The sequence below is a fragment of the Haliotis rufescens genome, unplaced genomic scaffold (genome assembly GCF_023055435.1).
Source record: "Haliotis rufescens isolate VD_foot unplaced genomic scaffold, xgHalRufe1.0.p SCAF_3, whole genome shotgun sequence".
In the NCBI taxonomy this organism is placed as follows: domain Eukaryota; kingdom Metazoa; phylum Mollusca; class Gastropoda; order Lepetellida; family Haliotidae; genus Haliotis; species Haliotis rufescens.
Genome location: NW_025964001.1, coordinates 43,177,945 through 43,190,750, shown reverse-complemented (window position 1 = coordinate 43,190,750; position 12,806 = coordinate 43,177,945). Strand labels below are relative to the sequence as shown.

Genomic DNA, 12,806 nt, shown 5'->3' with positions numbered 1-12,806 from the left:
TATACAACGATGTATCCCTATGAAGAACTCTTTTGATAGGAAGTCACGATACAAGTTAGACTGGTTCCACTGACGGTTCGCGCAGCGAACTTATAGACTGGTTCCCGCTCATTCCCAAGCTCCTCACAGCGATATTCCGTTCGCGGAGAGAATAACGAAGGTATCACGCGCTGGGAAGGAGCTTGATTTATTCCCAAGACCCAGGCTCCTCACCGCGATAGCCCGTTCGCGGAGCTCTCTATGTTACGAAGGTGTCACGCGCTAGGATGGAGCTTGCCCAAGACCTACAACGATATAACCCAAATAGGAATGTATAAATTAACAAAGATGTTACCATTAAATGTTAACCAACTTGTAATACTACTAATTCGTTTCCGATTGTTACAAGCTCCATCTCAGCGCGCCACATCCAGTATCGTTGTGCGGAGTTAGTTGTGCCGGTACCCGATATCCATTGCGCAATGGATTCTGCGCTCGCGTGTCTAAGTTAGAGACAAGACACTAGTTTGACCAGCTGAAAAGACTAACGATGTTGTTGTCGAGAATAGTTCAAAACCACAGTTTGGCCAACCGATTACGAACTTCTGTGTTGGTTTGCAGACCAAAGATTAAACGTGAAATTTTCTCGATGTCATGTTTAGGAAACCAGACCCAAAGATGCCACGCGCGTTTGCTGTTCAACAGTTTACTACAGTTGGGTGCAAAATGTGACTTTCTTCCCAAGACCTCGCCAAGGACGATCATATCGAGGCATAAGTCTTATAAAACAAAACCAAAGACCACGTTACCCTTCGAAGTCGATTCCAATGTGTCGAAAGATGTGTTAGTGTATTCATTCAGTGGGAGTCGCTTCTACAAGTTGATCACATTGTTTGGGGCTTCCCAGTTTATATTTTGGATGTATTTGTCAATATTTTCATTCAGCAATTTGAAAGACATTTCACAAGAGGACGAGGACAAACAGTTAGGCATTAAAAGAGATGATAGTCTGGTTTTTAAGGTACTGATGCCGGTGAAAGGCTATTACAAAACAGGACTTGGCTTTCTCTTCCTGAGCGTAGGTGTGTATTCAGATGGTACAGCGTTAGCATGAACACGTGTTTGATTATCTGCTGCCAGTGGGTTCGAATCCAAGAGTTGTCCCATTTATGACCCTACTTTGTCAGCACCAGACCAGTGGTTGTGTGTTTCAGTTAAGTTGTAAATGTAACATGGTTTATCTGTTAACTGACATTCAGTGAATGTGATTGTAGAATTTAGTCCCAAATCAGTTATAAATACTTTATGATAGTGGCTGCATGTATGTGTGTGGAACATGTTGAATATTTGGCATGAAGCCGAGATGAGTCAACCATATTTATCACCTGGCAAATAGATGATTTACCCATCTGTGTCAACATGGTCGAAAAAATGTCTAATTATCAATGAAAAAATATTTTTATGACTGAAGGGGGAAAAGATTTTTTTGATAGTTTCATTTTACACACCCACCAAGTCACCAACTCAACTGGCTGAAAGTCATGTGACCTCATGTCGAATGTTATATATCCATTATCTATCCGACCTTTGTTACTTTTTTTACATTTTTGATATCTCCCCTGAAACCACAAGGTGTATGAAGTTTAAACTTTGGGTATGTGGCACCAGTTATGTCGTCTCTTAAAAGTGCACACAGAATTCACGTCTGATTTTAAACATGGCCGCTGTGACAGCCATTTTGGAAATGCAACTTTTGGCTTTTACTCTGTTACTTCTGTGCATGTGTCATAAAATGTCATATTCAGCAGGTTTGTGCTATGCCAAACACATTTCATATCTTGCTGTGTATTGTGATATTTGACACAACTTGAGGAACTATTATGGCTGCCAATAGCATGGGTACCCAGGTAGGGCCGGGTAATAGGGTGTTGGGGACCCAGATAGTAAATATGAACTTAAATTATCCCAGCCCTAGACATTTCTAGCTCAATTGTCTAATAATCTGGGTCACAGAATTAGTTACATTGAACTGTAACTGGAGGGTAAAAATGAAAAAAGACATAAGCAAGAAATATTGCAGATGTACAGTGCTCCCTGAAATACAGATTTAACTAGCATAGCTTAGATCATGTAGATTCCTATAAGTATGAAATTTATCTGGTATCAGCTTGTTTATGGCAGGTTAATGCTGCATTAATGTTAAATGTCAGGTAAATCCCTGTATATTCCTGTTGAAGAACCAGAAATACTCAAGTATTCATATTTTATAAGGGTGTTAATGATTAGAAAAAATATTATCAATATGTCAACTCAAAAGTATCAAGATATATATGGATTTATAACAAAATTATTTATTCTGTATGTGTATAGATACAAATTTCCTGTTTATACCTGCAGTTATATAATGCTAAATATGAATTATGACTGGTGAATTAGGGGTGCATTATTTTCAGAATCAAGGAAGTACTTGCTTGATAAAGGTACCTAGTTCTAGCAGATTTGCCTACCATAAAGATCTGGGGTAGACTAGGTCTTCAGCAACCCTTGCTTGCCGTAAAAGGCAACTAACGGGATCGGGTGGTCAGACTCGCTGACTTGGTTAATACATGTCATTGTATCCCATTTGCGTGGATCAATGTTCATGAAGGCAATCACTGGATTGTCTGGTCCAGGTTCAATTATTTACAGACCGCCATCATATAGCATTGAAAAAGTAAAGTTGAAATGGATAAGTCAACTTGGTCTTCCTGATCCCTGTCTGTTGATAAGTTGTGATCATTGGTTTCAGGTTCAATGGTGCTGTTCATCTGTTGGATCTACCCACAACGTGCTGTGAACCAACTCTGGCTGTTGAAGGGAGGCAAGGGGGTACAGATATCCACCTACACTTGGTTTGGAAACACACGCTCCTTCTCATCGCCACTCAACCATCTCTCCTGCCTGCAGTCACGCACAAGCTCTTCATCACAGATTTCAATGAAAGTCAAACACCATTGGTTCCATTTTCTCTTGGACAAAAAAGGAATCTTTCACAACACAGAGCTTTTTGATCGTGCTGTTGGACTTCAGAGGAATCTAAAGAAATAATTCATGAACTATTAGTTGGTTTCTTTCATAGTGTACAGAGTACATGTGTTATAAATATATCGTGTGTGCAGTGTGTTCATCAGTTATGATGCTGTGTAATCATTGTTATCAAGGAGCAGGTTTAGATACATTAAGGTACTGAGTATGCCCGAACATACTGTGTGATCGTAGTGTCACCAGTGGTTATTATGAGTTACGGATCGCCTCCGTGCTCTAGTGGTAGAGTGTCTGCCCGGAGAGCGGAAGGTCCGGGGTTCGATCCATGGCCTTGTCATACCAAAAGACATTAAAAGATGGTACTTGTTGTTACCCTGTCTGGCGCTCGGCATAAGGGGGCTAAAACAAGGACTGGTCGGCTCGGAGTCAGTATACTGTGTCTGAGTGGGGTATTCATGTTAAACTGCGGCATGTTATCTCAGTTAGCTAGCACTATAAATCGGCATCAGTCCGAACTAGTACAAGCAGCCACACAAACACACACACGTACATGCACGTCACTATATAAGTGCAATAATCTTGGACACGACGTTAAACCCCATTTTACCCATCTATTATGAGTTACGTCCCTTCTATGCCTCCACTACTGACCAATCAGATTCCAACTCTCATATCACTTTCATTTGCTGCAATGGCCTAGTGGTAACGTCCGGCCAGAGAGTGAAAGGTTCAATCCCTGGCCTCATCATACCTAAATGCATTAATAGATGGTACTTGTTGTTATCCTGTCCGGCACTCGGCAGTAAGGGGCTAAAACAATACTGTGTCTGAGTGGGATATTCATGTTAAACTGTGACATGGTATATCAGTGACCTAGCACTATAAATCGACATCAGTCCGGACTAGTACAAGCAGCCATACCACACACACACTTGCATGCACGTCTCTGTATAAGTGTAATTATCTTGGACGTGATGTTAAACGCAATTTCTCCCCACTCCACCTCAAACAAAATGACGGTGCCTAGTCAAGACGATCTCATCGATAATAAAGATCTTTATTTTAATAAAACAGGTTTAAACTCGCGAAGTGCATCACATCACTTGAGCACCTTGATTTAAAACAATGTCTGTCAACACTAAGTTGACAGTCCACATGTTCTGAATATCCTGCAAGTAAACAAATTTGGCATGGCAGTTGCCATGTTTATTAACCAGATGTCGATTTCGCTACAGGATTTTGATTGGACTATGCATAGACATGTTAGTCCAGGCAAAATATAACTCCAAATTTCCAGCCTAGTCGTCAAGGATGGTAACTGGACTTTAAAAGACAGTCAACTCCCTTGCCTCGGGAAGATGGTATTATTTATGATCTTAATAGACTGTATGTTAACTCAGATACTGGCTTGTAGCCATTACTTGTAAGAACATTTTTAAGAAATCTTGCATTGGTCCTCATGCATTTATATTTATTTTGAAATATTTCAGAAATAACCACACAATACCAGGGGCCAATTGGAGAAGCATGTGGGATACAACCTACAATTTAAATCATGGAATAATATCCCATTCAATATTGTAGACATTCTTGGCAGTTATAGTAGGCTATAGTCTTGACTAACAATGTTTCAGTTGTGGATCAAATAAAACAATGGCTGTCTCTTTTTAGCTGACAGTCAGTACATGGTGGTTAACCAAGGTGCAAGATATATGGCTGAGTCAGTACTGATGCAACCTTAAGTATTTACTGTGTCACTGGGTCACTAATTGCAAGAAATATGAAAGTCCTTTATGGAAGATACTTCTGCCTCCTGAGATTATCTACTCTATCAGCATCAACAAGTGCATTTCTGATCATTACATGGAGGGCAGTGTTAGCCCAGTGGTCAATCGTGTTGCAATTCACTATTCAGAGTTATGTCCCTTAGCTATGACAGGATTTGCCGATCAGGAGCTGGAATCTCAGATTCACCTTCATTATGATCCTTTGGTCTGTCATCTCCTTCCGTTTGGGGCTTCCCAGTTTATATTTTGGATGTATTTGTCAATATTTTCATTCAGCAATTTGAAAGACATTTCACAAGAGGACGAGGACAAACAGTTAGGCATTAAAAGAGATGATAGTCTGGTTTTTAAGGTACTGATGCCGGTGAAAGGCTATTACAAAACAGGACTTGGCTTTCTCTTCCTGAGCGTAGGTGTGTATTCAGATGGTACAGCGTTAGCATGAACACGTGTTTGATTATCTGCTGCCAGTGGGTTCGAATCCAAGAGTTGTCCCATTTATGACCCTACTTTGTCAGCACCAGACCAGTGGTTGTGTGTTTCAGTTAAGTTGTAAATGTAACATGGTTTATCTGTTAACTGACATTCAGTGAATGTGATTGTAGAATTTAGTCCCAAATCAGTTATAAATACTTTATGATAGTGGCTGCATGTATGTGTGTGGAACATGTTGAATATTTGGCATGAAGCCGAGATGAGTCAACCATATTTATCACCTGGCAAATAGATGATTTACCCATCTGTGTCAACATGGTCGAAAAAATGTCTAATTATCAATGAAAAAATATTTTTATGACTGAAGGGGGAAAAGATTTTTTTGATAGTTTCATTTTACACACCCACCAAGTCACCAACTCAACTGGCTGAAAGTCATGTGACCTCATGTCGAATGTTATATATCCATTATCTATCCGACCTTTGTTACTTTTTTTACATTTTTGATATCTCCCCTGAAACCACAAGGTGTATGAAGTTTAAACTTTGGGTATGTGGCACCAGTTATGTCGTCTCTTAAAAGTGCACACAGAATTCACGTCTGATTTTAAACATGGCCGCTGTGACAGCCATTTTGGAAATGCAACTTTTGGCTTTTACTCTGTTACTTCTGTGCGTGTGTCATAAAATGTCATATTCAGCAGGTTTGTGCTATGCCAAACACATTTCATATCTTGCTGTGTATTGTGATATTTGACACAACTTGAGGAACTATTATGGCTGCCAATAGCATGGGTACCCAGGTAGGGCCGGGTAATAGGGTGTTGGGGACCCAGATAGTAAATATGAACTTAAATTATCCCAGCCCTAGACATTTCTAGCTCAATTGTCTAATAATCTGGGTCACAGAATTAGTTACATTGAACTGTAACTGGAGGGTAAAAATGAAAAAAGACATAAGCAAGAAATATTGCAGATGTACAGTGCTCCCTGAAATACAGATTTAACTAGCATAGCTTAGATCATGTAGATTCCTATAAGTATGAAATTTATCTGGTATCAGCTTGTTTATGGCAGGTTAATGCTGCATTAATGTTAAATGTCAGGTAAATCCCTGTATATTCCTGTTGAAGAACCAGAAATACTCAAGTATTCATATTTTATAAGGGTGTTAATGATTAGAAAAAATATTATCAATATGTCAACTCAAAAGTATCAAGATATATATGGATTTATAACAAAATTATTTATTCTGTATGTGTATAGATACAAATTTCCTGTTTATACCTGCAGTTATATAATGCTAAATATGAATTATGACTGGTGAATTAGGGGTGCATTATTTTCAGAATCAAGGAAGTACTTGCTTGATAAAGGTACCTAGTTCTAGCAGATTTGCCTACCATAAAGATCTGGGGTAGACTAGGTCTTCAGCAACCCTTGCTTGCCGTAAAAGGCAACTAACGGGATCGGGTGGTCAGACTCGCTGACTTGGTTAATACATGTCATTGTATCCCATTTGCGTGGATCAATGTTCATGAAGGCAATCACTGGATTGTCTGGTCCAGGTTCAATTATTTACAGACCGCCATCATATAGCATTGAAAAAGTAAAGTTGAAATGGATAAGTCAACTTGGTCTTCCTGATCCCTGTCTGTTGATAAGTTGTGATCATTGGTTTCAGGTTCAATGGTGCTGTTCATCTGTTGGATCTACCCACAACGTGCTGTGAACCAACTCTGGCTGTTGAAGGGAGGCAAGGGGGTACAGATATCCACCTACACTTGGTTTGGAAACACACGCTCCTTCTCATCGCCACTCAACCATCTCTCCTGCCTGCAGTCACGCACAAGCTCTTCATCACAGATTTCAATGAAAGTCAAACACCATTGGTTCCATTTTCTCTTGGACAAAAAAGGAATCTTTCACAACACAGAGCTTTTTGATCATGCTGTTGGACTTCAGAGGAATCTAAAGAAATAATTCATGAACTATTAGTTGGTTTCTTTCATAGTGTACAGAGTACATGTGTTATAAATATATCGTGTGTGCAGTGTGTTCATCAGTTATGATGCTGTGTAATCATTGTTATCAAGGAGCAGGTTTAGATACATTAAGGTACTGAGTATGCCCGAACATACTGTGTGATCGTAGTGTCACCAGTGGTTATTATGAGTTACGGATCGCCTCCGTGCTCTAGTGGTAGAGTGTCTGCCCGGAGAGCGGAAGGTCCGGGGTTCGATCCATGGCCTTGTCATACCAAAAGACATTAAAAGATGGTACTTGTTGTTACCCTGTCTGGCGCTCGGCATAAGGGGGCTAAAACAAGGACTGGTCGGCTCGGAGTCAGTATACTGTGTCTGAGTGGGGTATTCATGTTAAACTGCGGCATGTTATCTCAGTTAGCTAGCACTATAAATCGGCATCAGTCCGAACTAGTACAAGCAGCCACACAAACACACACACGTACATGCACGTCACTATATAAGTGCAATAATCTTGGACACGACGTTAAACCCCATTTTACCCATCTATTATGAGTTACGTCCCTTCTATGCCTCCACTACTGACCAATCAGATTCCAACTCTCATATCACTTTCATTTGCTGCAATGGCCTAGTGGTAACGTCCGGCCAGAGAGTGAAAGGTTCAATCCCTGGCCTCATCATACCTAAATGCATTAATAGATGGTACTTGTTGTTATCCTGTCCGGCACTCGGCAGTAAGGGGCTAAAACAATACTGTGTCTGAGTGGGATATTCATGTTAAACTGTGACATGGTATATCAGTGACCTAGCACTATAAATCGACATCAGTCCGGACTAGTACAAGCAGCCATACCACACACACACTTGCATGCACGTCTCTGTATAAGTGTAATTATCTTGGACGTGATGTTAAACGCAATTTCTCCCCACTCCACCTCAAACAAAATGACGGTGCCTAGTCAAGACGATCTCATCGATAATAAAGATCTTTATTTTAATAAAACAGGTTTAAACTCGCGAAGTGCATCACATCACTTGAGCACCTTGATTTAAAACAATGTCTGTCAACACTAAGTTGACAGTCCACATGTTCTGAATATCCTGCAAGTAAACAAATTTGGCATGGCAGTTGCCATGTTTATTAACCAGATGTCGATTTCGCTACAGGATTTTGATTGGACTATGCATAGACATGTTAGTCCAGGCAAAATATAACTCCAAATTTCCAGCCTAGTCGTCAAGGATGGTAACTGGACTTTAAAAGACAGTCAACTCCCTTGCCTCGGGAAGATGGTATTATTTATGATCTTAATAGACTGTATGTTAACTCAGATACTGGCTTGTAGCCATTACTTGTAAGAACATTTTTAAGAAATCTTGCATTGGTCCTCATGCATTTATATTTATTTTGAAATATTTCAGAAATAACCACACAATACCAGGGGCCAATTGGAGAAGCATGTGGGATACAACCTACAATTTAAATCATGGAATAATATCCCATTCAATATTGTAGACATTCTTGGCAGTTATAGTAGGCTATAGTCTTGACTAACAATGTTTCAGTTGTGGATCAAATAAAACAATGGCTGTCTCTTTTTAGCTGACAGTCAGTACATGGTGGTTAACCAAGGTGCAAGATATATGGCTGAGTCAGTACTGATGCAACCTTAAGTATTTACTGTGTCACTGGGTCACTAATTGCAAGAAATATGAAAGTCCTTTATGGAAGATACTTCTGCCTCCTGAGATTATCTACTCTATCAGCATCAACAAGTGCATTTCTGATCATTACATGGAGGGCAGTGTTAGCCCAGTGGTCAATCGTGTTGCAATTCACTATTCAGAGTTATGTCCCTTAGCTATGACAGGATTTGCCGATCAGGAGCTGGAATCTCAGATTCACCTTCATTATGATCCTTTGGTCTGTCATCTCCTTCCGTTTGGGGCTTCCCAGTTTATATTTTGGATGTATTTGTCAATATTTTCATTCAGCAATTTGAAAGACATTTCACAAGAGGACGAGGACAAACAGTTAGGCATTAAAAGAGATGATAGTCTGGTTTTTAAGGTACTGATGCCGGTGAAAGGCTATTACAAAACAGGACTTGGCTTTCTCTTCCTGAGCGTAGGTGTGTATTCAGATGGTACAGCGTTAGCATGAACACGTGTTTGATTATCTGCTGCCAGTGGGTTCGAATCCAAGAGTTGTCCCATTTATGACCCTACTTTGTCAGCACCAGACCAGTGGTTGTGTGTTTCAGTTAAGTTGTAAATGTAACATGGTTTATCTGTTAACTGACATTCAGTGAATGTGATTGTAGAATTTAGTCCCAAATCAGTTATAAATACTTTATGATAGTGGCTGCATGTATGTGTGTGGAACATGTTGAATATTTGGCATGAAGCCGAGATGAGTCAACCATATTTATCACCTGGCAAATAGATGATTTACCCATCTGTGTCAACATGGTCGAAAAAATGTCTAATTATCAATGAAAAAATATTTTTATGACTGAAGGGGGAAAAGATTTTTTTGATAGTTTCATTTTACACACCCACCAAGTCACCAACTCAACTGGCTGAAAGTCATGTGACCTCATGTCGAATGTTATATATCCATTATCTATCCGACCTTTGTTACTTTTTTTACATTTTTGATATCTCCCCTGAAACCACAAGGTGTATGAAGTTTAAACTTTGGGTATGTGGCACCAGTTATGTCGTCTCTTAAAAGTGCACACAGAATTCACGTCTGATTTTAAACATGGCCGCTGTGACAGCCATTTTGGAAATGCAACTTTTGGCTTTTACTCTGTTACTTCTGTGCATGTGTCATAAAATGTCATATTCAGCAGGTTTGTGCTATGCCAAACACATTTCATATCTTGCTGTGTATTGTGATATTTGACACAACTTGAGGAACTATTATGGCTGCCAATAGCATGGGTACCCAGGTAGGGCCGGGTAATAGGGTGTTGGGGACCCAGATAGTAAATATGAACTTAAATTATCCCAGCCCTAGACATTTCTAGCTCAATTGTCTAATAATCTGGGTCACAGAATTAGTTACATTGAACTGTAACTGGAGGGTAAAAATGAAAAAAGACATAAGCAAGAAATATTGCAGATGTACAGTGCTCCCTGAAATACAGATTTAACTAGCATAGCTTAGATCATGTAGATTCCTATAAGTATGAAATTTATCTGGTATCAGCTTGTTTATGGCAGGTTAATGCTGCATTAATGTTAAATGTCAGGTAAATCCCTGTATATTCCTGTTGAAGAACCAGAAATACTCAAGTATTCATATTTTATAAGGGTGTTAATGATTAGAAAAAATATTATCAATATGTCAACTCAAAAGTATCAAGATATATATGGATTTATAACAAAATTATTTATTCTGTATGTGTATAGATACAAATTTCCTGTTTATACCTGCAGTTATATAATGCTAAATATGAATTATGACTGGTGAATTAGGGGTGCATTATTTTCAGAATCAAGGAAGTACTTGCTTGATAAAGGTACCTAGTTCTAGCAGATTTGCCTACCATAAAGATCTGGGGTAGACTAGGTCTTCAGCAACCCTTGCTTGCCGTAAAAGGCAACTAACGGGATCGGGTGGTCAGACTCGCTGACTTGGTTAATACATGTCATTGTATCCCATTTGCGTGGATCAATGTTCATGAAGGCAATCACTGGATTGTCTGGTCCAGGTTCAATTATTTACAGACCGCCATCATATAGCATTGAAAAAGTAAAGTTGAAATGGATAAGTCAACTTGGTCTTCCTGATCCCTGTCTGTTGATAAGTTGTGATCATTGGTTTCAGGTTCAATGGTGCTGTTCATCTGTTGGATCTACCCACAACGTGCTGTGAACCAACTCTGGCTGTTGAAGGGAGGCAAGGGGGTACAGATATCCACCTACACTTGGTTTGGAAACACACGCTCCTTCTCATCGCCACTCAACCATCTCTCCTGCCTGCAGTCACGCACAAGCTCTTCATCACAGATTTCAATGAAAGTCAAACACCATTGGTTCCATTTTCTCTTGGACAAAAAAGGAATCTTTCACAACACAGAGCTTTTTGATCATGCTGTTGGACTTCAGAGGAATCTAAAGAAATAATTCATGAACTATTAGTTGGTTTCTTTCATAGTGTACAGAGTACATGTGTTATAAATATATCGTGTGTGCAGTGTGTTCATCAGTTATGATGCTGTGTAATCATTGTTATCAAGGAGCAGGTTTAGATACATTAAGGTACTGAGTATGCCCGAACATACTGTGTGATCGTAGTGTCACCAGTGGTTATTATGAGTTACGGATCGCCTCCGTGCTCTAGTGGTAGAGTGTCTGCCCGGAGAGCGGAAGGTCCGGGGTTCGATCCATGGCCTTGTCATACCAAAAGACATTAAAAGATGGTACTTGTTGTTACCCTGTCTGGCGCTCGGCATAAGGGGGCTAAAACAAGGACTGGTCGGCTCGGAGTCAGTATACTGTGTCTGAGTGGGGTATTCATGTTAAACTGCGGCATGTTATCTCAGTTAGCTAGCACTATAAATCGGCATCAGTCCGAACTAGTACAAGCAGCCACACAAACACACACACGTACATGCACGTCACTATATAAGTGCAATAATCTTGGACACGACGTTAAACCCCATTTTACCCATCTATTATGAGTTACGTCCCTTCTATGCCTCCACTACTGACCAATCAGATTCCAACTCTCATATCACTTTCATTTGCTGCAATGGCCTAGTGGTAACGTCCGGCCAGAGAGTGAAAGGTTCAATCCCTGGCCTCATCATACCTAAATGCATTAATAGATGGTACTTGTTGTTATCCTGTCCGGCACTCGGCAGTAAGGGGCTAAAACAATACTGTGTCTGAGTGGGATATTCATGTTAAACTGTGACATGGTATATCAGTGACCTAGCACTATAAATCGACATCAGTCCGGACTAGTACAAGCAGCCATACCACACACACACTTGCATGCACGTCTCTGTATAAGTGTAATTATCTTGGACGTGATGTTAAACGCAATTTCTCCCCACTCCACCTCAAACAAAATGACGGTGCCTAGTCAAGACGATCTCATCGATAATAAAGATCTTTATTTTAATAAAACAGGTTTAAACTCGCGAAGTGCATCACATCACTTGAGCACCTTGATTTAAAACAATGTCTGTCAACACTAAGTTGACAGTCCACATGTTCTGAATATCCTGCAAGTAAACAAATTTGGCATGGCAGTTGCCATGTTTATTAACCAGATGTCGATTTCGCTACGGGATTTTGATTGGACTATGCATAGACATGTTAGTCCAGGCAAAATATAACTCCAAATTTCCAGCCTAGTCGTCAAGGATGGTAACTGGACTTTAAAAGACAGTCAACTCCCTTGCCTCGGGAAGATGGTATTATTTATGATCTTAATAGACTGTATGTTAACTCAGATACTGGCTTGTAGCCATTACTTGTAAGAACATTTTTAAGAAATCTTGCATTGGTCCTCATGCATTTATATTTATTTTGAAATATTTCAGAAATAACCACACAATACCAGGGGCCAATT

General features: G+C 39.8%; 2 protein-coding genes across 3 annotated transcripts; both read left to right on the top strand.

Moving 5' to 3' along the window:
- The first annotated feature begins 153 nt into the window (after positions 1–153).
- Positions 154–7,284, top strand: LOC124123635 (transmembrane protein 223-like). 2 transcript variants are annotated; one of them, XM_048402969.1, is made up of 3 exons: positions 154–949; positions 5,092–5,203; positions 6,910–7,284. In XM_048402969.1, exons 1-3 carry the CDS (start codon positions 530–532, stop codon positions 7,206–7,208), a joined length of 831 nt encoding a protein of 276 aa, XP_048258926.1. In that variant the 5' UTR covers positions 154–529; the 3' UTR covers positions 7,209–7,284. The 2 variants fall into 2 exon arrangements, with proteins under 2 accessions (XP_048258926.1, XP_048258925.1); XM_048402968.1 differs by having other exon boundaries at positions 155–886; positions 5,029–5,203.
- A 1,793-nt stretch (positions 7,285–9,077) lies between these two features.
- On the top strand, positions 9,078–11,426 carry LOC125384387 (transmembrane protein 223-like). Its single transcript, XM_048403433.1, has 2 exons — positions 9,078–9,345; positions 11,052–11,426. The coding sequence occupies exons 1-2, from the start codon at positions 9,078–9,080 to the stop codon at positions 11,348–11,350; spliced, it is 567 nt and encodes a 188-aa protein (XP_048259390.1). The 3' UTR covers positions 11,351–11,426.
- Positions 11,427–12,806: the final 1,380 nt, after the last annotated feature.

What these genes read in the sequence shown, in the direction of transcription:
- LOC124123635 (XM_048402969.1), top strand. Translation starts at nt 530, where the DNA reads ATGTTGTTGTCGAGAATAGTTCAAAACCACAGTTTGGCCAACCGATTA. An exon ending in TGAAAGACATTTCACAAGAG is followed by an intron (nt 950 to 5,091) that starts GACGAGGACAAA and finishes ATTTCACAAGAG; the next exon opens with GACGAGGACAAACAGTTAGG. An exon ending in CTTTCTCTTCCTGAGCGTAG is followed by an intron (nt 5,204 to 6,909) that starts GTGTGTATTCAG and finishes CATTGGTTTCAG; the next exon opens with GTTCAATGGTGCTGTTCATC.
- LOC125384387 (XM_048403433.1), top strand. Translation starts at nt 9,078, where the DNA reads ATGACAGGATTTGCCGATCAGGAGCTGGAATCTCAGATTCACCTTCAT. An exon ending in CTTTCTCTTCCTGAGCGTAG is followed by an intron (nt 9,346 to 11,051) that starts GTGTGTATTCAG and finishes CATTGGTTTCAG; the next exon opens with GTTCAATGGTGCTGTTCATC.